The sequence below is a fragment of the Jaculus jaculus genome, chromosome 6 (genome assembly GCF_020740685.1).
Source record: "Jaculus jaculus isolate mJacJac1 chromosome 6, mJacJac1.mat.Y.cur, whole genome shotgun sequence".
NCBI classification, from domain to species: domain Eukaryota; kingdom Metazoa; phylum Chordata; class Mammalia; order Rodentia; family Dipodidae; genus Jaculus; species Jaculus jaculus.
In genome coordinates, this window is record NC_059107.1 from 86,147,317 (window position 1) to 86,174,084 (window position 26,768).

The following is a 26,768-nucleotide window of genomic DNA, read 5'->3' on the forward strand; positions in this document are numbered from 1 at the left end:
TGCTAGCCATTTCCCCAGCCCTTCTAATGAAATTTTAAATTAAATATATGAAGGCTATGTGACAGAAACATTTATGATAAAACAATGAAATAGATTCTTGAATTTACACAAGCAATAAGTATTCTCCATGCCACAGTATTAAATCATTTATAAATTTTCCTGGGATAATTAAATATAAATTAAATATTAAATAGGCTATCTTCATAGCAATGGTAAGGTAATAACTAAAGGCTACTTTATCACTTGCGTGGCTTGTCAATGGTCATTTCCTGTTCATCTCTACATTTTTCTTCAAGCAAAATGCCTCAATGCAACTAAAACAAGCAATTTGCCAATATTTATATTTTCACTCATACAAAACATATGAACATGATTCCATTGATTAATTTCAATTATTAGGTTTTGCCATCTTGTATTTTTCTCCTGATATTTTGATGCATCAAAAGCTGGGTGTGCGCTGTTATGACTCTTTTTATCCTGGAGAAGGATTTATATATCAAAATGTGAAGGACCACTTCTTGAAAGTATTCTCAACCTTCACACGCTTCCATCCTTATGTATATTTGTCAGAATTAGGCAGGAAACAGATGGCATGTGTAAGAAGGCTAATTAAAGTTTAATAAAGGGACCATTTATAAAGATGTGAGCGTTACAGGGCAACTGAGAAACAGACCAAGTGTTTTCCAAGGACAGAGCAACCAGAGATGCTATAATTTCCAAGACATAAGAAATAAGCACATTATTTTCACAACCTAAATATGAGGCTTGGACAAATAAAGTCACCCACCCAGAGATATAACCTTTAGTAAGGTAACATAGCCAATCATAACGATGACCTGGCAGGAAGGGAGCCAAAAGAATTCATCTCCAACTTTGAGCTCCTGATGCTCCTAGTGTTCCCCAAGTGCAACATAACTGAAACCAAAGTGGAATCCCAAGGCATGAGTATTCACTAATACTTTCATGCACACTGGTCCCACGGGATGCGGAACATGGCAGTAGAGTGAAAGGAAAGATCTAGAGATGTAACAAATGCATCCATCACCACCACCACCACCCACACTTAGGCATATGGTTGAATGAAAATCACCTTTCAACTTGGAAATATCATAGTGGGAGTTTTTCATCAGAAATACTAGAAAGCAATTTGTATTTTCAGCCACCTGTAGAAAAGTGGTACACCTTAAAGACACAAGACACAGTGAACTCATATGTTATCAGGTAAGAGAAATATTTATTTTATTTTGCACAAGAACGAGCTTATACTGAACAAATCCAACCAAATGTTATTAAGTGCAGTAAAACAAGGAAATAGGGATGACTTTTTTCTGTTAGAAAATATTAAGTAACCATGCCTGTGCATCATTATTGTCATTACAGTAACTTGTTTCAGATTTCTTTTCAGAGTGTGTACTGTACATAACATGTTATATCCTCGTTGTTTTGCTTCTGAAAATAAAATTCATCCACTGCCTGTCTTCATTTTTGCAGTGAGGAACCTAACTGACATAATGATTCTGACCTTGAAGGAACTTTCTGCGCCAATGAAGCCAGAAGCTTCTAAAGATCTGACAGGCTCAGTCTTCCTACCATGGATCACGATGTCATGCTGTACTTTCCATAGCCATTCTGTGACACGGTGATGTCAGGTAGACAGCAGGCAGAATTGTGGTCTAGTTTCCTCCTGAATTTTCTTTATGTGATTTTTCTCAAACTCCAAAAATTCTAGAATTGACATTCACCCAGCTAGTAACAAAGCTGCATGATGCTGGCCACAAAACATCTAATTTAAGCTTCTTTTCTTTTTCTTTTTTGGTCTTTTGAATGAAAGAACATTCTCTAAATAGCAACCTTTCATGAGACAGTTAGCTTCACAGCTCCTGAAGGCACTGTGGATCCACTGAACAACAGACATGGCCATTCTAGAGAAAAAGGTAGAAAGAAGAGATGCATTTTTAAATCATCAGTAAATTATCATACTTACAACGTACAAACATAAGTATGTAAAATATTTGCTATTTACATGAACCTCATTTGATTATGTTTTGTGTTTGTGAATGTTAGGTGGTGCATGCTTGTGTGTGGGTGCACATTAAGCCTGAGGACAATGTTGGGTTCCATACTCTGGAATACCATATACCTCTTTTGGAGACAGGGTCTCTCATTGGCCTGGAGCTCACTAATTTGGTAGACTGGGCTGGCCAGTGAGCCCCAAACATCCTTCTGTTTCTGAATCTCCAGTGCTAGGAGTACATATGCATGTCACTACACCTGGCATTTGTATATGAGCACTGGGAATCAAACTTAAGTCCTCATGTTTGTGAAGCAAGCACTTTACTAACTTTGCCAGCTGAACCACCTCTCCCCAGTTCTACGTAAACCTTAATTTTTGTGTAAATTTGTGTAGTATGTGCAGTATGGAATGTGTGCATATGTGTGTGTGTACATGTATGTAAAGATGCGTACACCCTGTGCATGTGGGCAAAGACCAGGTAGAATTTTGGGTCTTCTTTTGCTGATCTGTGTAATTCCTTGAGACAGTCTATCACTGAAACCAAAGCTGTCATTTCTCAGTCAGACAGGCTAACTAGTCTTGCTCAGGATTGGGCTCACACCCAGCTAAGAACTGAACTCTGTGTGAGTCAGGCCCTTACATGTGTGTGGCAAGCACTCTTACCTACTGAGCCAATTCCCTACCCCCAGAACCTTATTTTATAAACAACACAAAATAAAGGCAATAAAAATCAATTTGGAGGAATAAATTTGGTAAAATGATCATATGCTTTAACTCATATTTAAATCACATGGCATCAAAGAGTTACTTCTAAGAATCAGTGCTTATCTCAAAGGAGATAACTTTAATATCAAAATACTCTCTCTGAAATCCAGACCACAGATGCCTGTCTAGTGCTAGAAGGTGTTACATGAGCTACTGGGTGGGGCCAACATCTGTCCAAGCAACTCGAGGTCTAAGCTACTCAGAAGCAAACAACCTGACTTGATGCTCACTCAAGTGCAATAGTGACACACAGCCATGGTGGGAAACCAACTGCTCTTGGATTGGCTAACATATCTGCTCAGTGGAAAGGAAACCATATATAGAACTGGGAAACAAGTAAGAATCATATCCAGATAATTTATTTGCTTTCCAATATCAAACTCTCACTAATCTTGGGCTACAAGAGGGTCTACACCCATTAAATTCTCTCTAAACTAATAATGGCTATCCCATTTAACCTGTGCTGACTTCACTCTCCGTTGGAGATTATGGTTCTCTTTCTGAGACAGAAGTGAGACCTGAGGAGAGAAACAACCCATCACACTTCACCAGGGACCCAGCTGAAACCATAGAGGAAATGGGATATCAGCACAAGGGTGAAGGAGATAGACACTGAGGACACTCAACACCTACTGTAACATAGATCCAGAGGCTCCTATGAGCCCACTACTGAAGAAGACATAAAACAAACCAAACATGGCTCAGGATGCTTCATAGAAGAGGGGGAAGAAAGATTGTTAGAGCCACAAGTTGGGACATTATGCACAGAGACACTGCCCCTTCCCCATAACTGATGGCTGCCCCCACAGTGCATGATCCATAATCCCCATGGGGATAATGGGCATCCCCAACAAGGAAGATACCTTTGGAAGGGGTCAGGGATGAATGAAATGGAGTACGTCAATACCTAATAAAAAATACTCTCTCTGAAATATGTTCCTGCCAAGAGTCCAGAGATTACAGTGGCTGTTGATCAGCCAGGGAATAACAAAAACAAAATAAAACCTGAAAGCATTCATGTTTTATTCCTGTTATTGAATATATTTCCTTTCTGAGCTATACTTGGCATAATATTCATAGTATAACCAGATCTATCGCGTTGTTGTCAGTATTTCGATGAATAGTACAACTCATTAAGAGTATAAAATGATTTGACTCAATTGGATGATTAAATGTCAAGAAATCATCTGTCTGCTGGACGCTAAAGCTGTAGTTTGAATGTATGTCCCCCACAGACTCTGGTACTTAAAAAAAAAAAAAACTATTTTATTTATTTATTTATTTATTTGAGAGAGAAAGGAAGAGTAAGAAGCCAAGAAAGAGAGAGAGAGAGAATGGTCATGCCAGGGCCTCTAGCCACTGCAAACAAATTCCGGATATATCTGGCTTTATTAGGGTACTGGGGGATCAGTCTGAGCTCTGCCTGGGTCTCTGCTACTTGCAGCTTTTTGATGTGTGTGTATGCACTTGCACATGTGTGTGCATGTGCATATGTTAGTGCTGGTGTTTTGCTTGCTGCAGTTTTCCTCTGTTTGGATGTATGGAAGCAATTTCTTCTGTCCCTGATTGAACATCCCCTTGAATATGCAAGCTTGGAATAAATCTCTTCCTACCATAAACTGTGTCTGGTTTGGATGTTCATTCCAGAAACATGAAACTGTCTACAACACATGGGCAATATACCCTTGTAGAACACAGTAACCCAGAGTATTTATTATTATTGATACACATTAGTAGTTTAACATTTGGTAGTGCATATTCAGAAAACAATAGTTAATGTTCACAAAAATCTTTGCTGGATTAATAAGTTGGATTGATTATAACAGATAGAAATTTAGAATAAATACAGAAAGAGATATAAAAGGAATCTTAAAGTATAATGTATTTTTATCTTTCTTTGTCTCATTACATCAAGACCCTCTAGTAAGCATTTTTAATAAATGAATCTGAATGAAAGTGCTCTATTGAAAAAAATTAGAAGATTGAAATACTTAAAAACCAGAACTGGTACAGATATGCAAGGCTGAGCAAGTTCTGATGCCTTTCTGCTGCTGATGTTAAGTGTTTGTATTACTTATTTAGCCTTAGCGTTGAACCCTAGACAATTACTATGAAGTACAAGGTCATCAAACTAAACTTTATAGGAATAATAAATTGAAATGTCTTCAACTTGGTCACTATGAACTCTATCCTGCAACGTTATAAGTTTTGTTGAAGTAAAAGGTGTAAAGCTCCATTTTCCTAGGAAAACAAAATGGGAAATCTTTATAATGATTTTTTTTTACCAATTCTAGAAATAAAATATGGTAAACAACAGATGTAAAAATTTTCAATTCAATGTAACTGACCATAATAACCACAAAACATGCCCATTTTTAACAGTGAGTTCCTCTTTTGAAAATGTTATACATCTACTTTGTCAATATATTTTATAGTACTCATAAAGGAACTAGGTAAAAATCAATATGATAATATTGTCTTCCATTGTGCAAGGAGAAACATGAAGTTTGATGTTACTATTTTTTTTCTACAGATATGTTGTTAGCTCCACTAGACTAACTTGGGTTGTTTCTACTGATCAGTGCCATGCACACAGGCCCCTTCTCCCTAAAAACCTATCACAGAAGCACATGGCGGTCAGCCTGGCACTAATAAAGCCAAGCGGCAATCTTCCTGCTTCCTCATTGTACAGGTTGTGCACATTATCTCTGAGTCCTGGGTGCCGTGGACAGAGTACTCACATCTTACAGCTAAGTGCCTTACCTTGCACTGGCAAAGAGTACACTCTGTGCCATGCTTGATCCAAGAGGACCCAGTGAAGCGAATCACATTCATTTCATCCAGGCAGGTTTTGGTGATGTCATTACGGATGGTGTCTGCCTGGCAAGGGTCAGCAACACAATGTGGGCAGCACTCATTTTCTGGGAGGACACTGAATTCGCACTCTACATCTGGGCATGGCAGGGGCCAGCAATCAACCTCCCCTCGCTGCAAGGAGAAAAGATGGCCTCAGGCAGAGAGAAAAGACCACAGAGTTGGAGGAAGCACAATGGTTACTGAGTATTCAACCTGTGATTGATAGCTATAGGTTGAGTCCCAATGCTCTGAGTCTTTGCAGAGAATCTGCACAAGCCCTGCTACACTGATGGGAGCTGTTAGAATGGATTTTTAAAGTCTTCAAGGACTGTGCAATAACACAACAACCATTTCCCTCAAAACAAAAGCAGGTCCTATCTTTCCCATGACAGAGGGGAACTACTCAAAGTGGAAGATACCTCTTTTTAACTTTTTCATCATGAGGACCTTTTCATTCTTGATTGCCCAAACTTCTCATTTATCCCTCTCTCATAAAGAAAGCTTTGTCCATTTATACAAAAACACAATAAAATATGAAAGGAATTTCATAGTATGTTGGCTAGTTTATACATTTATTACTTAAGAACTTTGAGCTTCTCCCTAAAAACAAAACAAAAACCTGATTTCAGTCTCTCTAATTTAACATTAGAAAATTGTATGAATTGGATTTTTTTTTTTTGCAATCTTTTTTGTGAGAGAAGCCAAGAAAAAGAGAGAGAAAGAATTGGCATGCCAGGGCCTCTAGCCATGGCAATCAAACTGCAGATGTGTTTGTCCATTGTGACCATATGCGACACACCTTATGTGTCTGGCTTATATGGCATCTGGAGAGTGGAACATGGGTCCTTAGGTTTTGCAGGCAAGTATCTTAACCATTAAACCATCTTTCCATCCTGGATCTTTTAAAACACTTTTTCAACCAGTTTCCTATTTTCTTCATAATTCTAAATCTCATGGTCTTGGAGATGAAAGCAACTTCTATGTGCAGAAACTGACGTGGCTTTTACAATTGATTTTTGGAGTAAATGCATTAAAAGAAAGTGGCATTAAAGCAATGCCACAAAAATATCTTCACACAAACAGAAAGGGACCGACTACAGTTTTAAATGGAGTCTTGCCTGTGAAACTTCTGTTTTAAGGACATATAGCTCAACTTTCCTTTTCATTTGCACAATTAGGAAGAAACAAGACATTTAGTCAACTAATAAAAAGGGTGTTATTATTCTCATTAGCCCTTATCTCTAGGAAAACTTTCATAAATCTATAAAAAAATTCAATTCTCATATGCATTCAACTGCATAATCATGGTATGTGCAAGACAAGTTGCCCACAGAACTACGCTGCCTAACATGCCTTAGAAAGAAAGAAAAAAACATGCTATTTTATTTCAAAGTCTGAGATTAGAGGTTGGATCACAAAGCTTTACTTAGAAAAAGAGTGATTTTTTTCATGGATGCATTATTCTACCCATAACTGTCCTTTAGTAAGCATAAGTTACATGGGGGGGGGGTGAACTGGGAGAGTAGGGCTTTCCTTAGCCTGGGCTAAGGAAATACTTCTAAAAGAGCTGTCCTTCCCGGAGAACAAACATAATGCAGGGCACCACAGCTACTCCACAGGCCATTTTCTTGTGTCCATCTCTGCATCATTGGCCAGTACATGGTGTCGCTCATTTGGGGTGGGGGTGGGGAACAAGCATTCCTGCCACTGCATGTAGCTGTACTCACCAAGCAACGGCACTGTTGGCAATGCTGGACCCAGGTGTCACCACTGTTGTACAAGGTTTCCCCATTTTGATGGAGACACTGGCTGCTAAGCCTTGGGTCACATTCGGGGCAGCAAAAAAGATCAACTGTGGGATTCTCACAGTCACAGACCATTCGTCGACACATAACAAATCCATTCTGAGTGAGAAGGAAATAAGGCATTACTGATCCCCTCCACTTTTTCAGACCACTAGTATTATTTGGAGGCTGCAATCATTTACATTACTTCACAAAATTAAGTTCCTTTAATATTCCACTTTGAAGCTAACAGACAGAAATGAATCAAGCTGGAAGACTTATTTACTTCCCACTCCATGCCTTACATGACTTGACCAGGAAAAATATACCAAAAGCTTTCCAGCAAAAAAAAAAAAAAAAAGGTAGCTACTATATGTTCATTATGTGCTTTTAGTCACAAATATACAAGGATTTGAATATTAGTCTCATAATTTGAATACTTTGTATGTAGTATTAATTATTTAACTATAATTTAAGTCTCCATTATTAACTGGGTACATATAACAGAACACCTATAATAAAAGTGTTGCCCAAATAGATTTTTTTTTTCCCTCTAGGGTTACTACTGGTGTATTCTGGCCTCATTTCTACATTTGTTCAAATGATATGATGATTAAGAAAAAATTAACATGCTAATAAAATGTTATTAACATGAAAGGAGACAAACACTGGGATATAATGTACAATGCAATATTGTTCAGTAATAAAAAGCAGTAGTTACTCGCAACAATATAAATGAATCTCAGAAAATGTCATGCTGTGAAAAAGAAGCCAGATATAAGTATATTCCATATGATTCCACTGATTTGGGGCTCTAGAAAATATTAATGTGACTGAGAGAGGACTGGAAGCAGTGTTTGCTTGAGTCTGAATGAGCAGTACTAACAAAAAAAGGAAACAATATTTGGGCTGATGAAAATGTTCTGTTACATTAACTAGAATGGCTGTAAAGAGGATGCTTGCTTGCATTTGTCCAAACTCACCAATTTATATACTTAAAGGGCATGCAAACCACAACCCAACTGAAAATTTGTGCTGACCTGACATGAGCACACAGAGCAGCGATCGTTTTCTAACACCCAAATCTGTCCGCTGTGTTTGACTTTTCCATCATGGAAGCAGTCTCCTGTGCAGTTCTTTCCATGGGGACAGCGGCAGTCATACCCACCATCCAAGTTGAAGCAAATAGTATCATTGGCACAGCTGTGCCTCCCGGTCCCACATTCATCAATATCTATAGCCAAGAAAAAATGCATAAGAGGACCAAGAATATGCTGTTTCCATTAGCTTGCAATCAGGCAAGCTGACATAAAGCATTTATTGACACATTTCCTATCAAATGCTGACTAAAGCAATGTGCATAACTTGTGAGCTTCACAGGAAAAATGCTATCAAATTTCAAAAAGTTTCAAAATTTGGATATCCTTATGTAGAATTTTAATTTTTATATCTCTATAAATACCATTAGCTTTTGTGAGACAATAATATTTTTGAAAGTAAGAACATAACTCAACTTATCAAATAAAACATGCCTATGACATTTTATTGGAGATATAATGCTCAATGCCACACTGGTATTTACAACACATCTCTTTCTAGTGGATGAGAAATATCATGGGACTCCTGAGGCATTTTATTCTATTTTAAACCCTCTTCCCAGCCACTCCATTCTGCATGCAAGCTATTTCCAGTATTCTGCTCCAGTGCTCTTTGACTTATGACACTATCCTTAGACTGTGTTCATGAAGGGCAAGGAACCATGTGCAATTACCATCTCCCTTACAAAGATGCCACTCCTTCTTGACATCACATTTCTGATCATGCTTTCACAGCCCTGCTCAACTCACTCAATAGTTGCCATCCTCCACCAGCCTTACCTATTCCACAGGCATGACAGCTGAAAAAATTTTCATACAAATGAAAAGCCAACATACTTTGACCCATAGATCAGGTCTATAAGAGGACATGTGATTCATTCTATTTACCCCATAATTTAAAGGTCATGAGCCAAAATACATTTCAGAGACTATATGAGTGGCAGTAAACAGTTATTTCCCATTTCATCTGTTTCCTCTAAGTAAAGGTCAAGAAAGAAAAAAATCAAATCACTGCAGAAGTGGGTTGGAGAAAGGATGGGATGGATTGGTAACTTTGAACTAGGGGAACAAGGCACTCGTTTTCCTTGAAGATATTACAGATTGAGTCTGGCAAATATCTTTCTTAAATGGCTTGATTTCAACACTGAATGAAGACCTGCTTGGTAAATATATATTGGTCCCATTTAAATTCTTAAGTACTAAAATTCAATTGCAATATATTCCTGAAAATAAGGTACCTAGTACTTTTATTTTTATAAATTCCCATCTCAACAAAACCAATGTATTGTGATAATGGTTGAAAATGTTAATATGACTACAATGAGCTACATTTTAGCATGATTTGTCAAGGGAACACAACTGACTAAAAAGAAAACTGTATTGCAACATGCAAAAATTTAAACAATTAATTGCAAATATATATGTACATATATATAATTTCAGATCAGTTAACTTTTATAATAAAAATAAATTTTATAAATTAGCTCTATACTTGGTATCCTCAAAATAATATGGTATTTTGGACATGCTCATCTTTGCCTTTGTTTAATAAACTCTTAGACTTTGGATTATGGTGTGCAGAAAAACATGCACCACAATAATTTGGTCCCACTGAGCACAAACTTTACCAATACCTCTTACTATACAACCATTTTATGAAGATGCTATTCCACTGACTGTTATGGCTGGATTCCTTGCATTTTATTTTTCTTTGTATTTCAAAATAAAAGTTCCCCTACTAGGTAATACAATTTTTCTTAAAGTCATAAGTAGTCTCTAGATATGCCTCAAAAGACAGAGATGTACAGATACATGTGAAATGTAGTCTTTGATAAAATACATGTCTAATAGAGGCACACAGCAAGGCATTGCTTGCCTCGATGGTTCAAGCATGTAGTGGCCTACCTAGAAAACATTGTAAGCAGAAGCATCCTAATGGACTGCTTACAACCTCACCCTGCAAGTTGATTTGAACTCATTTGAACTAACTGATTATTCTAATTAATATTTATACTGAATTTCTTAACACCAAAACTTTACCCAATTAATTAGTGGCTCTGAATTTCAGAACTTACAATACAATACAATAGGTTTTATATGCTACTTTGGAAGTCTTCCATATATAAAACTTCCAACTTTACATATTTTGCTAATTATACATGTTGACTGATTATTAAAGAAACAATATTGCTAAACCCATTGGCCATGACTCCTTTTTCATGGAACTTGTTTTAGCACCAAAATTTGTCACAGCTCACTCCCCCTCAAATAACTTACTTGTAAAATCTGATTCTGTCATAATTTGACTAACATTCAGCCTTTAAAAGAGGAACTAATAGCATGGTATAGAGTATTTTGAAGTAGGACTGAAATCAGAGGCATAAAGTTTTTAGAGTTATCAAGGCTGTTGGAGGAAATGGAAATGTTCTACAAGGTCTGCTGGACAGCAGAGGAGACAGTCACTCAGCTGAACAGCCAGGCCCAAAGAAAGGTGATAGATTACAAGAAATTTGAACTTTCTTATAAAGGCAATAAAATGTTATTTGGGGAAAATGCAAGTAATCATAATCAATTTTTAATATTTTATAAATATCCCTTGTCATCATTTTGGAAAAGGATTTGGAGCATTTGTGGATTTGAAGCCTTAGGATCCATGAACAGCTGTTTTAGCAGTTCAGGCAAGAGATGAACAGACAGAGAAAGCTCATAGAATGATCGGTGATACCAGACAGTATTCTCTAAGTGTTGACTCATTTGATACTAACAATGGCCCTTGGAATTTCAGGGAAATCTTAATTTGATATTAGGAGAGTGAGGCCTAACAATGTAACATAACTTTCTCAAGCTCATGGTCAGGAAAACATAGAGTACAAACAGAAACTGAGAAGTCAGGATCCAAGTCGGTGCTCCTAAAGCTTTTCTGAGGAACACACAGAGAGGAAACCAGGAAGAGTCACCATGGCTGAGTGATTGGTAGCTTCGCATCTCAGAGGGAGGAAGGATTGAGAATGCTTACATGGCTGACTTGGAAGATTTGGCTGATTAAAGACATAAAGAAAAGTAGGGGCTGGCTAGCAGGCATAAGAAAAAAGAATGGGTCTGACTACAGACCAGAAGCGACAAGAGCAGACACAAGGATGTACTCAATTGAGGATGTATCTAAATGACCACATTTCGATATTTAATTTTTAAATATATTTTGTATATTTTAGTTACTTAGTTGAGATAGAGAAAGAAGGAAGAGAAAGACAGAGAATGGGTGTTTCAGGACCTCCAGCTGCTGCAAATGAGCTCCAGAGGCATGTGTCACCTTGTGCATCTGGCTTATGTGGGTCCTTGGGAGTGGCAAGCTAGTGGCTTAACTGCTAAGCCATTTCTCCAGCCAGAAGGTCACATTTTATATCATGCAATGTAAGATACTCTTCATACTGTCTTCATTCCCTACCTCAACTGCCAATAACTTCATATTTAACAGTTCCGATGCAAATACTAGGCATTCAAATGAGCATTTCTCAATGCCAAAGAAGTAACTGCTCCCTGTTTCCTCCTCATACACAATTTCCATTCTCTCCTCAGAATCAAATTATTTTTCTCAGTCACTCTCCACCTTGTCTCCTAGATTTCTTACTATATCCATTCAGCATAATGACTGTTGCTGTCCATGTTCTGTCTTCCACACACCGAGAACAGTGACTGTTTCTATCTCATATTTGAAAACAGAAGTTTCTGGTAATGTAACCAAAGTTGAGTAAATATTCAGTGCTACTGATTGAGTTAAATGGAATCCATTTTAATTATGCCTTTTAAAAGTATTTTGGGGGGCGTGTATATGTGTGTGTTGATGTGTATGAATGCAGGCACAAGTGTCCCAAGGTGCATGTGCAGATGTCATAGAACACTTTTCAGTGCAGTCCTTGTCTTCCACCTCATTGAAACGAGGTCTCGGTCAAGGTTTCTCATTATTTCTCTCCACTAGGTTGTGAATTTCCTCCCATATCCACCTCCCCTTTTACAACTGGCACACTGGAATTGCAGATGCCCACTACAACTTCTGGTTTTTACTTAAAGTTTGGGGATTCAAATTGCAGCACTCAGATTGTGTATCAAATATTTTATCCATTGAACCGTCTGCCCCGTCCCTCATTTGTATTTTAATATAGGTAATAAATGTGTAACTTGGCTTGAGTGGAATACTTAAAAGATAGCATACTGTACTGATTATTTGTTTGATGTCATGAGCTCAAAGGAACTTCATAAAACTTAAAGATTATCCAACTAAGAAATAAATAAAAATATGGGCCTGAATGTGAAATAGACTCATGTGGAAAATACTGGATTGTGTTCAGTTATTCAAAATTGCAGGCGCAGGAGAAATGACAATATGGACTAGGATGGTAACATGCCAGCATGTTACCTGGGGTTAAGTGTCTAAGCCTCAGAGAAAGAAGGGTAAGAAAAACAGCATACAACTTGAATGAATGCAGCTTTTAAACTTTCATGTGGTGAATGTAAGTATCGCTTTAAAGATAGTGACATAGTATAGTTATTTATTTACATTTCCTGCTAGGAATCTTTACCTCAGAGTAATTGCAAAACCACAGCTGGGTTCTCTGTGATTTGAAAATCCTTATTTTTTAAAGCAACAAAAATATAGCACCTTTACAGATGTAATCATACTTTTAAAATTGGATCTTTCTAAATACTAATATTACAATTCTACAAATCATTGAAATTGCAGTAAATGAATAACTGCATAGTCTTTTGGTATTTTTCTTGAATAACATAGATTAGTTCTTTTGAATTACTATTCTTTGATTCTTTCTTTCTTCTTTGAAAAGATGTAATAGAAAAATACAATGACTCCCAAGATGTTGGTGTGAGCATCTACACTTAGGTATCTCTAGAACTAAGTGTAAACCAAGAACTTTATTGTATATCTTATTAGATCAATTAGAAATTGAAGTTAAGTCACATTCTAGAGCCCTAGTTCTATAAAGCTGTAGCTAGGGAAGAGGTCTGAGTAAAGAATATGTCCATGGCATTTTAAACTATTAAAGTGATTGATTTGGGGTTTGAGAATATGTAGAGAACATATTTAAGACCCGAGACTCAAACATGAAGTTCTTTGAAGAGAAAAGAACAGCCTTAATATACAGTCTGAAAGAAAGCCAGAGGTGTCTCTAAAACCAAGGCAAGAAACTTAGGTTTTGAGAAAAAAGTTTAAGTCAAACATCTGAGTGGTCAGACAAGGAGGCATTAATTGACTAGAATTTAGCCAGCTGGAAATTGTTAGAAATCTTGTAAAGAAAGGATCAGTCAGAGTAGTGGGACCAAAGCCTCACTGCTCACTGGATGCAGAGAGAACAGGCACAGGGAATTCTGTTCTTACAAAGAATTCTGTTAAAAAGACAGCAAACAGGAGATATGAGGGAAGATACTAAGGGAGTTAGGTGATATTAAGGGAAGTTAGCCCTCTCTTTTTTTTTAAATTTTATTTAATTTTATTATTATTTTTTTTTAAAAAAGCACTTTAAGAATTGAGGGTTAATTTTCTATTTATTTATTTATTTATTTATTTATTTATTTATTTATTTATTTATTTAAGAGCGACAGACACAGAGAGAAAGACAGATAGAGGGAGAGAGCCTCTGCAAACGAACTCCAGACACGTGTGCCCCCTTGTGCATCTGGCTAACGTGGGACCTGGGGAGCCGAGCCTCGAACCGGGGTCCTTAGGCTTCACAGGCAAGCGCTTAACCGCTAAGCCATCTCTCCAGCCCTTTTTTTTTTTAATTTTAAAGAATGGCTGTTACTCCAGAATGTTTGCATGTTGATAGAGAATTTTTGAAAGAGGAAAGGAATCTATTATAATATGGAAAATGGATATATTAAAGGCAAAGTCTTCAAATAAGAACTTCTGAAATGAAAATGATTAGATGCACGGTATGTTGGAGGGCTTGATTTTTGAAAAATTATTTTATTATTTAATGGAGAGAGAAAGAGAGAGACAGAGAGAAAGAGAGAAAGAGAAGGATGCAGATAGAATGGGTGCACCAAGGCTTACAACCACTGCAAACATATTCCAGACGCATGTGAAACCTTGTGCATCTGGCTTATGAGGGCCCAGGAGAATCAAAGCTGGGTCCTTTGGCTTTGCTTGCAAGCACCTTAACCACTGAGCAATTTCTCCAGCCACGGGAGGACTTGATTTTTGACAGGAGAATCACACTTCATTTCTTGAGACAAGTGGGCTGGACAGCGGCAAGTACAAATGTGAGAAAGCTATTATATCTCCAGGAAAAGTGAAGTAGTGTCTAGAACATACATGTGGTCACTTTAAGAGGCCACAGCTTCTGGGCAACTAGGGCCAGGTGGGAAAACAAAAGCAGTGTCATGACACCAGGAAAATACAAAGCCACTTTCAGGAACTGGGTGGCAGCAGAGGCCCCAAGGTAGAAATGGAAGGGCAGAGGCCTTCTTTATTTCTCCATTGTCCACTCTCCATTGTCTCCATGGCTCTTAGCACATAAGCTGAGACACATGACATAAAAGAGTCCCCCTCCCCTTCAGAAATCCATGAAAGCAACAAGCTCACTTTGACATTTGTATTTCCAGATTTCTAGAACCACTCTTTGTCTCTCACTTTCTCTCTAGCTTTATACCCCACCATGCCACCTGGGCTGTGGTGCTACAAGTCTCCTAATAAAGGTTTAACTCTAAAAGGGCATCCCACCTCATCTTTCTCCTAGACCAGGCTCATCTCCCTCTTAAATTATGTCAGTCAACTTTTGATGACTATAATTTTCTTAGTCAAGTAAGTCAGTGGCAGGGACCACAGAGAAAGGATATGGCATCCAAAACATGAGGAGATTGAAGAAGGTATGATATCGTTGTATCACAGAGAACTGAGAAGTAAGACAACCCTGAATCATGTGTGGCCCTTATCCTAAGTAACTTCTTAGATAGCAGTCAGTGACGTTCACCACTTAGTCCTCACCCATTAGGATAATAATCCTCCTTCCTTGAATGTAGGCTGGATCAATTGAGTTGCTTCTAATAAAACGTGGAAATGGAATATCATAGCTAACCTATGATTATTAAAAGACTGTGGCTTCCATATTGGGCATTTGCTCTCACTCTCTTGATCGCTTCCTGTGTGGGAAGCCAGCTCTAACAACTTAAAACAGAAAACTGCGGCCTTAACATAGTCACATATTTAACTTTGGAAATATATCTTTTAGTCAAGCTTTCAAAATAAGACCATAGTCCTGAGCATAAAGCTTGATTGTGATCTCATGAGAGACCTGGAACCAGAGGCACCCAGCCAAACTGCACATAGATTTATGGTCCTCAGAAAAGTTGACATGCTATTTTCAGTTGCTAAGTTTTGGAAGTTACCAGCGCATACCACCTGAAATTTGTGTTTATACATTTATGAGATAATGGGTGTCACCTTATGACTTTTTTCCCCATTTCTGTTCCAATATACAGAATAGAATAGGCCAGGATGTCACCCACAATCACAAACAGGTTATCCTACATGATCAGTAGGAATTGATTGGGAGAGCTAAACTGAAAATATATTTTCAGCCTATATATATATCATATATATATATATATATGTATATATATATATATATATATAATTTATAGTTAGCTTATTTTCATTGCTTTGCATCATTTTTAAAAAGTCACATAAGACAACACTATAGAACACAGGAAAAGTATTATCAGAGAGGGAGAAAATCAGTTTGATCTGTCTATGGACTGTAATCTTTGGTTCTTGGCATTATAAGCTGGAGATATTCATGCTGGAATATTCCTTGCAATTAAGTGATCATTAGAAATGCCAGTGTTCAGGCTCAGGTAAGACAAAACATTCCCATTCGTGTGTAAAGCTATAAATGGCCCTCTGCTTGGTCCAGAGTCCTTCCAGCTGCTGGCAAAGCATTCTGGGGCCTTGGCATCCATCACTCATATCTCTTCTACTTTTCTCATAGAAATCCTCTCAGGCTCAAAGGTGAAAGATCTTAACATTGAGGTGACAAGTACCTTTATGTTAGATTCCCAATGAGTTTCATTGACTGCACCATCTTTACCCCAATATTCTCTCAGGGTGTTGCTTTATGAAATTGTGAATACAAATAGAGAAAATGAGTTCTTGAGTTTTGCTTTGTTTTTCCTTCCTGTGCCAAGGATTGTGATGGAAACTCTATCAGTACTGGCAGCAATCTAGTCACTCCATTGCTCTGCCTGGCTTCTAAAAGCTATATTTCTTAGTAGAGGGAATAGAACAGCAGAACTGTTTGTCATTCCACTGAAAATCAATGGTAAATTAGCAAATGTAATCATTGAATTGTCTACTCCTATTAGATTAAATACTAGTTGGGAGCAGAGAACACATCTTTTGTATTCAACATTCAAGATTCAACACTCATCAACTATTCCTTACTTTGCTAGATAACCATATGCTAGGAACAGCTCAGAATAACATGCACCATATATATTATTCTCAGTCACACCAGCATCATCTTCTTACCACACCAACCTCCCCTCTTTTATGCTTACACTGCCTACTTTTTCTATCTGTTTTAGGGCCAGGTTTTTGTATGCTTCCATTTTCAAAAGTTTATGTGATAAGTGTTTTTCATTCTAAGGCATATTTTAACATTTGTAAGGTTCCAAAAATGATAGATGTAGTGTCACAAACTTGATCTCAATTAAATGAACATTGTTATGAAGCAAAGGTTGAATAGTAACACATTTCTAATCACTGCTGTATGGACTCACAGCAAAAACACAAATGGCTTAGATCTTACCTATCTATTGTTTATATCTCACTGTTTGCATATTTTCCAGTTAAGAGTAGTCTTGACCTCTATATCCTCTGCTTGTACTGACCTTCACAGGATTCTCCACTTGGTGCAAACATCCCATTGTCATGGTAGCCATCTCTGCACTCACAATGATACCATCCAGGCAGGTTGATGCAGTTAGCACGGCTGTCACACTGAACAAAGCCATCAGAGCATTCATCAATGTCTGTTTAACACAGAAAACAAAAGTAGGGTTTTATACAATGGTTTCTTTCTCTTAAATAAGTAAAATATTCTGCTATAAGACAGCTATAATTCGATAATTCTTAATGTCAACAAACCTTGAAACTGAAAAATATAAAATCAATACAATCACTCACTTGTTAAAAAGTGAGCAGAAAGAATGCAGTGGTATTAGTAACCAGAGAAAGACCTAGAAAGCTTCACTGTGAAAGAAGGAAACCACCAGTGATGGTCATCCAGGCTTCCAGCTCCTGCAGACATGCTGGAGGATGGCAGTTTTCCAGCACATTCAGGTTAAGTGTGGAAATGTGAGTTTCTCTGGGTAAGTTAGGGTGATAGGAGTCACTTCCAGGCAGAGTTCTAAGGAGCAGCATGTGATTCACATGTACCCTTCTGCATCACAATGACTAGCAATTTCCAGAGGTTGTAAAAAGCAACTCGAATTCCTGCAGCAAGAGATTTGCATGCATACCACAGACAGTATGAGGAAGAAGTCAACCTCATTGCTTTATGCCAATGAAAATTTTAGAGTCAGATGTTGTTGTCTGCACAAACTATCCTGACCAAATCATCTTCAATATATGTGGCTACAACATCCATGCATCATGTCAAGAACAAGTGTAACATTTGTCACTTTGTACTCCATTTCACATTTATAACTTTAATCAGTTCTCAAAAAATCCTTCCATTGAATATTATGCTGAACACACGTACAGACTGAAGCAAAAGGAAATGATGGGATTTAACAAAGGTTATACACCAGGTTAACAGTTGCCGGACATTCACATGTATGTTCCTCCAGACAAGCAGAATTGGTCTGAAATTGCCAAAATTTATACAGTTTGGATCTCAGGTATTAATGTCAGAAGCCTATTTCCAAATGTTATGAACATTTTCTTCCTTTGTTCCACTTAATGAGCAGTAAAGTATCCAACAACACTGAGATCTCTTCCTTCCCTCACAGAGGGAAAACTGACTTCTGGAATTACTTTACAATGTATACTTACCTCCTCATTACTTCCTGGGTTTCAGAGTTCTTTGGCTTGAATAAGATCTTGCTAAATCATCAAATAGAACTGCTCCATTGTGGCTACCAAAATATCTGCATGTGCTACTATGCACATCTTAATGGCCTTAATATATATATACCATGACAGAAGGGTCAACATAGGTATGTCTTGTACCTGGGCCACGTTGCTGCAAGTGGACTGAAGGTAAGACTTTTATAGATATTTTACAGATCCCTGCCCTTATATAGTCTATTCTTTTTGGCAGAATGTACTATCATTCTACTCCAAATTTGTGGGTGGATAAGTCTATTTTATTACATTGTTTTGTTGGTAGTGTTCATCAAACCCAGGGCTTTCCGAATGCTACACAAGCACTCTACCACCAAGACACATTCTCAGTCCTTCTTTTGTTTCCCTTTAATTATCCTCTTTTCTGGTGCTCATTGAAAAATTACTTATGGGCTACAGTGATGGCTTAGTGGTTAAGGCACTTTCCTGCAAAACATAAGTACCCAGGTTTGACTCCCCAGAACCCACATAAGCCAGATGCACAAGGTCATGCATGCACACAAGGCGGTACATGCATCTCGAGTTCAACTGCAGTGGCTAGATGCCCTGGCACACCATTTTTCACTCTCTCTCTCTCATAAAAATTTTATTTGCTTATTCATTTTGTTGTCCTACATCAAGATCTTTCCTTATGGTTCAAGCCAGCCTTGAACATGCTCTGTATCCCAGGCTGGCTTCAAAAATCACAATCCTATTACAATAAATACCACCACATTCAGCTCTGATACTCAATTTAGAAAGGAATGCATGAATACATTTGTAGATGACTTTTCAAAACTCAGGGAAGTAAGCCATAACCCACTACTTAACAAGTTTTTTGAATAAAATTAAATACAAAACATTCTCTTAGGTTAATAACACTCAATAATTGGCCCCATTTTATATCATTGTAACATTTTAGTAGTATTTCTGAAGTATGAAAATATTTATCTCTGTGATTACTGGCAAAATGACTCTGAGCAGCTAACCAGTGGCTTCCTGACATTCAGCTACTGAGGATTGCTTACTGAGGCCTCACGGGCTCTAAGGAACAGACTATCTGTTCCTTAGGGGCTTGTCTGGCTGGTGAACCTCTGATTATAAATGAGTTCAAAATGCTATGCTCACTTCAGCATTAGTAAGGCTTTTCTTCTCACACAAATGATGTGGAAAATCGATTATGTCAGTTCTTAAGTTCATGGACAAAAGGAAACAGGTTGAGATTTAAGCATTAGAAGTGAGTTTCACCAGAAATCTATGAGGGAAATGTTGAGCCTCTCATTTTAGGAAAGCTGAGTTCTTAGAATTGATTATTTATAAATAACTATTAATAAGACAGGTTTTTGTCCACAGAAGCAACCTTCCACCTATATTTAATCCCCAATTTAATCATTTCTTCCTGACAGCATAATTGGAAATAACCTTGCATTGTTACTTCTAAACTTCCTTTCCCTCTTGTCACTCTTCTTGTCATGAAGCCTGCTCTTATACTGCCTTCTACCCACTCCATTTATGTGCATCACAGCACCCTTCCTAGATGCACAAGATTACTCTAAAGTGTAAGAGAAATGCTTTGAATTGTGTTTCTAGTTTTTGGAAAACTAAGGATACAAACATATGCCAGTTAAAATGTAGTATCACACATAATTTAAGCATTATTTTATTGCTTATTTTATTCATGGTTACAATTTATCTTATGAATTGTTTATTTTATACATTATTACAATGTAGCACTTTAGGGGATGGGTATATAAATATATGCCTCATTCATTAATGTGACATTCATTATTTATTGAATGCTTGTTATATGTCAAGTATTAAGTGCTGGAGAATAGGAAATAGATATACATGACTGGTGCAACTTGTACCCTTGATAAATTATCATCTATCTAAATTATTTTTTATGAAAATAAAATTCATGTAAATCTGAATTTACAATCATATAATGTACAATGTTATGGGCCACCAGTGCTGTGGTATATAGATAGTAATGGACAAATACTTCATTTTAATGGCTACATTTTAATGGCTATATTTATTTTTCTTTATTATTTCCATTTATAGCAAATGTTAATTATAGAATAGTAATAAACTTCAAAGTATATTTTGAAAGTTAAAGGAATTACAGAAATGATATCAAGTAAACACTGATATATATGTTAATAAGAATACAACAAAATCATTAATACAGAGTGTGAAAATTATTGATATTTCAAGAGGATTTGATAGAATTCCTTATGTAGTGAGATACCAAAATTAATCTAAAATACAATTCACTCTGTAAAAACTACCTGCCAGGGCTCAGCACTACATACTTGCTATCATTTAGGATAGGAAAGGACAACCAGAAATTTAATATCTGTAACCTCACATTATTCTTGTATTATCCTGCTAAACTTGGGTTTTTGTTTGCTGTTTTCAAAAATTGTTTTGCTTTTACCGTCAGTTATTTATTTTGAGGTACTCTGTGGATACCTTCAATTATAAGAAATGATATAGAGCATTTTTAATATTCACCAAGTACCCCAAGTGTAATAATAGTCTCAGAGAAACCACAGCACAGTACTGTTCCTGGGAGTTTGACATTGATACACTAAAGACAGGGAGCAGGGCCATCCTCACAGGGATTTTTCCTGTTGACTGTGCACAGCCACACCCTTTCTTTACTGTCTCAACCCATTACTTCACCCCTATGAATAACAACTATTGATTATAGTTACCTTGCTGTACGATCTCTTGAACTTATATTACCCACATGTACATATCTACCTGTTGCCCAACATCTTCCAATTCTCTCTTCATCTTAACCACCCTAGGTTCTGGTAAATACTGGTCTATTCTCCTTCTCTAATGAGCTCAAGTTTTGTTTTGAGTCTACAAGTGAATGTGGAAAATACATTTTGTTATTTTGAACCTGTCTTATTTCATGTAAGATAATGTCCTCCAGATTTATTTATGTCACAATGATAGGAGTTCACCCTTAATATTTTTAATAATTATGAAATTTTACTGTATGAACCAGTTATGTGTTAGTCATATTATCCATAGCTTATTCTCTTATATCCCCTCTTCTCCAACCACATTCCACTGAAGCCCTCCTAAATGGAGTTAATAGTATTCATTCTGGGGTCATAAATGCAACACTCAGTCTACTCAGTCTCTGTTTGGTGGAGACAGTGCCTCTGGATCCCCCCTTCTCACTCTGTGGGCTCTTATAGTTTTTCTGTCCCTGTTTCTGCAATGGTCCCTGAGCCTTGGCAGGTGTGTTATTAAGTCTTCTTTAGTATTGAGCTTAACTCTTCTTTGTGACTACATATTTTCCCCTGGTGTATATATGCACACATGCATTCATTCCACTTATCATTGATGGACATTTTGGTTGAATCTATCTAAAGTATTATGGTTAGCAAATATACTGGTTTTATTTACTGTGGCTATATACCCAAAAGTCAGACTTTAGGATCATATCATTTTATTTTGATTAATTTGAATCTAAATGTGATTTTAAACACTGGCAGTAAAAATTTACATTCCTACCAACACTTTGTACATATTAACTTTTCCTACACAACCATCAATATATGCTCCTAAAGTCTGACTTTATATGCTATCCTTTATTGTTGTTGTTGTTGTTGTTGTTATTATTATTACCACTGTAACAGGAATGAGATGAGAGCTTATTGAGATTTTGCTTTGCTTCCTTCATGGTTAGTGGTGATGAACATTTTCATATATTCTTATTATTGGGAACATTTGTAAATCATCTGTTTTTTGTTTTTGTTTTTTATTTTTGAGGTAGGGTATCACTCTAACCGAGGCTGACCTGGAACCTACTATATAGTCTCAGGGTTGCCTCGAACTCATGGTGATCCTCCTACCACTGCCTCCCGAGTGCTGGGATTAAAGGCGTGTGCCACCATGCCTGGCTCTAAATCATCTTTTAAGAAATGTCTACTGGGGTCTTTCCTATCCCTTCATTTTTATTGCATGTGTTCTTTATAGGTGAAATGAATCTTAGATGCAGGGTGAGCACCTATCATGATCTGTAAAACCCTGCCTACAGCAGCTACTGTAGTATGAGAAGGTGCAGTGAGTCCAAAGCCACCATGGTTGGTAAAGTAGCTGGTGGCATGCAGAAACCATGGAGGCCTGACTATTGCTTGTGTTAGTGCAGATCCAACCCATTGCGCTGTAATCAGCTGCTGCTTAACACTGTATCAACAATCAGGCCAGGGACTGGGACCCTTTTGTACAGACATGAGGTCCTACCTAGCACCAGGGAAATGTATTGGTACTGGCCTAGGTTCAGGGATCAGGAGACTGTGCTTAATTGTTTTGTGCTATGACAGACCTGGTGATAGGGTTCAGCACAGAGGCCTATGATCATTTGACTCCTTTCCCCCAAGTGGATGGTGTGCCTACATTGTATGGTTTAGGGCTAGGAGGTGAGCGCCATAGGGTAATATAAACTGCCCTTCTTGCCTCTTCTACCCATCTTTCCTTCTTATTATTAAACAACCAAATGCAGTCATCTCTTATTTCTTGGCTCTTGTGGAGATATTTTTGTGCATGGATAGTTCTTTAACTTGATGAGTATATGGACAACAAAGTGAAATTACTGGTCTTTTTTTTTTTTTTTTTTGCCATCTTGTTCCACCCTCTTCCTGTCCTGGTAATTTTGATTTATTAGAGTCAGGAGGAAATAAAAGTGTGCCTGCATTCCTAAAATATGCACTTTACACAAGAAGATATATTAATTTGGTCATGGTTTCAGTTAAAGACAAATATCTAATTAAAATATTCTCATCTATAAGCTGTTTGATAGCAGAAGTGCCTTTAGATACTCAGTAAATATTTAGCAAACAAATGATTAAACTCTTATCCACAATTTATGAATGGAGTATATTTAATATATTCAAATGTGGATATTATCCCAAATTATAACCTATCAATGTACAGCTCATTCACTTCAAATATGCACACACTGTGGTCTACATATTGTTTAATAAGAGAAAACACTAAAAATTTAAATAATTTTTTGGTTACTTTCCTCAAATAGTTAAAATATAATTTTACATCATCCAGTTTAAGACTACACTTTCAGGGTTTATCCTATAGTTTGTTACAATAACCAGTTGAATTAGATATATACAAATGTCAGGCACTGCCAGGCACAGGCTGGAGCCTTCAAGAGAGGGCCTGAGCTGCCAGGCATGGCCAAGGATTCCCAGGCTACAGGAAGCCGCTCCCTCTCCAAGCCCAGCATACCTGAATTTAGGCTCTACCCATAGCCCTGTGATCTTTGGCCAGTTGCCTAGGAAACTCCTTATCAGCCTTCACATGCCCATCCCCCTGAGATGCTAGATCACCTGACTCTCCTACCATTGCCTACATACTGGAATGAATATTCCCATAAGAACCTTGTAAGTCCAGTCCCCTTAGGACCCTTCCCCCGCACACCCAGATGCTTATAAACCCATTTGACTGACAATAAACCGAGAGAGCAGTTCACCGAAACTCCTTCTGAAAATCTCTTACTTTCGTGCTCACCCACCCCAGTTGCCTGGGCATCTTTGGGGGACTGCGGCCAGCCCCAGAGCAAGAACCCAGGAACCCACATCTGGTACCCGAACAGGGACCCTATGAGAAAGACAGGGTAGGTGAGTGCTCTCCCAGAGGGACTGAGAGACACCGGCCCATGCAGCCTTGCCTCCACGTTTTTGAGGGCTGGCAGATTTCTCTTTTTCCTCCTTTATTTTTAGTTCTTGCCATCATGTGGGGCCAGACAAGATGAACTGGCAACTGATGTCTCTTGGCTGAGGCCACTCTTCAGTACTGACTGAAGGCCAGCCGTCCTCTGCCTAGACCCTGACAGCCTAGACCCTGACAGCCTATTAGGTGTTGGCAAACACCCTCTATCTATTTCTCTTTCCTCCATCAGACAGAAGTTATTTTTCTCTTTTCCTCCTATACTTTAATATTGTCTCCCACCAAAAGGAATCACAGATTCATAGATTACAGGCTCTTCTGAAAGTTAAGGGAATTAAGCTCTCCCACAGGGAGGCTGGCTCCTTTTGTGGAGTTCTTCAGGTCACCCCCTGCATGATTTCTGGGCATCCATGTGGCCCTGACACGTAGACCTGCATACCTTATCTGGTTTAGGAAGGAAATTTCCCCTCACTCCCTTTAAGCAGCAAAACTACAAGCTGGCTTTGTAAGTGCTCCAAAACAGCTCGAGTCAGATTCAGGCAGCAGGCTCACACGTGCCCAGACAATGGCACCTCAGCCTGTACAAGTGCCATGTCTCTGACTCCTCTCCCAGTGGCCCCCCACTGGCACCCTCTTTTCCCAGTAGCACCCCCCAGTGGGCCCCTTCATTCTTCAGCTACCTCCCAGTGGTCCTGGAGGACCTTTCTTTTCCCAAAGTTCCTAGAACCCCTCCCCTTCTTTCCCCTTCAGGTAGCTGGATGTGGACCCCACAGTCTCTTGGCCAGTCTCAGCCACTACCTCCATGTGTACTAGACTGGGCCTAGGTAAGTGCTGGGGAGCAGGGTGGGGCTGAAGCCAGGCAGGGCTGATCTAAAGTATATACAAACCCCACCCAGCCATTACAGCACCAGCACCAAGAGGCAGCAAGAAAGAAAAAAATAAAGGTCACAAATAACTAAAGGCTATGGTGAACTGAAGTTTTATGTAAACAATTCCATACTTTGTTACATGATATCATAAAGATAATTACTGAGTTTATATTCTAGGTCAGCTTCCACTTACATAGAGGATTATTGAAAACAACAAAATTCTCTCTGAAGTGGTAACTTATAATTTGTCAGGTATTTTAAAATTTAAAAGACAAACATTGTAATGTCCTGTTACTTAAAAGGAGAAGGCAACTGACCTGACTACTAGGCCAGCCTGTCTCAATATAGAAACAAAATTTGCCTTAGTTACTCCTAATAAAATCATTTCCAAGTGTGTTATTGGTATTAATGACATAATATTGTCTTTAGACTATTTGCTTGTCAATGACTAATAGAATTAATCAATTTGGTGTATTTGTCTTGCCTTATAATAAAGATGGTTAATAATGGGTTGAGATGAATTGACTGAAGGACTGGTAAGGAATTTTTCAATGTTGTAACATAGAATGCTCATTAAAAATGCTTTTTGAGTGGTACTTAGATCAAAATATTAAAGTATATGGATAAAGATGTGCATGTGTAGGAAAGAATTTTCAGGCTAAACCTAAATGCCATACCTAAAGTTACAGATTTTTCAACTGTTTACAAAATCTTAGGATACAAAAAACTAATTTTCAGGCTAAAATATGTTGGGATTGCTTGCATGAGCTTTATCAAATTTAAGTCATGGGTAAAACATAAAGTTGTTTTATGTTAAAAAATTTCTATGGTACATAAAATCAATAACTATCAAGATTAAACCAAAATAATTGGTTGTCAAATGGTGTCTTTTCTTTCAATAAAAATTTATCAAGGGTTATATTAAAATTTAGCTGTTTTGGGTCAAAAAAGGACCAGATTCTGATCTAAGTAGGTGAAGTAACTCCCTTATTTTTGGCAACTTAAGTCCAGTGCTTAAAAGAAAGTTAACTCTTAAGACATATTCCATAATTTAAGGTACAGCCTCATGCTCAAACAATGGTTCTTATCTGAAAAAAATAATATTCTAGCTCTGTGGTTCTGTTTCCAATGTTCTCTGCATAACTGGTACACACACAGGTATCTAAACTAATCAAAAATGTTTTCAAACACAGGTGCTAAGACTTTATACTGTCTTATTTGTACTTTTCTGGCAATTTCTAGGTTAAATTAATTAATTTGTAAATTAATTGCTATCATTTTCAAGACTGGTAACAGGTTCTGCCTATATTTATAAATGTTAGATATTTAAAGTGTAAGATGTGCCTACTTCCTATGCCTTAGATATATGACTTATGCTGCCACGGTACATCAAAAATTTAAAAGATTAGACAAAATGATATTAGAAGCTCTTGTGCCATTCCTTAACTAAATTTATTTCAGTAATCAAAGGTGCTCTATATGTACATACGTTCAGGTTGGTGTAACTTCCTTTCTATGTGTGTCAATCACCTATGCAGTAGCCAAAGACAGTTGGAA

At 37.6% G+C, this 26,768-nt stretch overlaps 1 protein-coding gene across 2 annotated transcripts in view; it reads right to left on the reverse strand.

Annotated features, from left to right (window-relative positions):
* Positions 1-1,214: 1,214 nt before the first annotated feature.
* The window catches only part of Nell2 (neural EGFL like 2), a 396,883-nt gene continuing 371,329 nt past the window's right edge, over positions 1,215-26,768 (reverse strand). For both annotated transcript variants that reach the window (XM_045153341.1, XM_004668535.3), the window contains exons 17-21: positions 17,418-17,558; positions 8,460-8,653; positions 7,363-7,539; positions 5,543-5,767; positions 1,215-1,922 (exon numbers count right to left, since the gene is read on the reverse strand). In XM_045153341.1, coding sequence (XP_045009276.1) covers positions 1,872-1,922; positions 5,543-5,767; positions 7,363-7,539; positions 8,460-8,653; positions 17,418-17,558 — 788 coding nt within the window. In that variant the 3' untranslated portion in view covers positions 1,215-1,871. The remainder of the gene's footprint in view (positions 1,923-5,542; positions 5,768-7,362; positions 7,540-8,459; positions 8,654-17,417; positions 17,559-26,768) is intronic.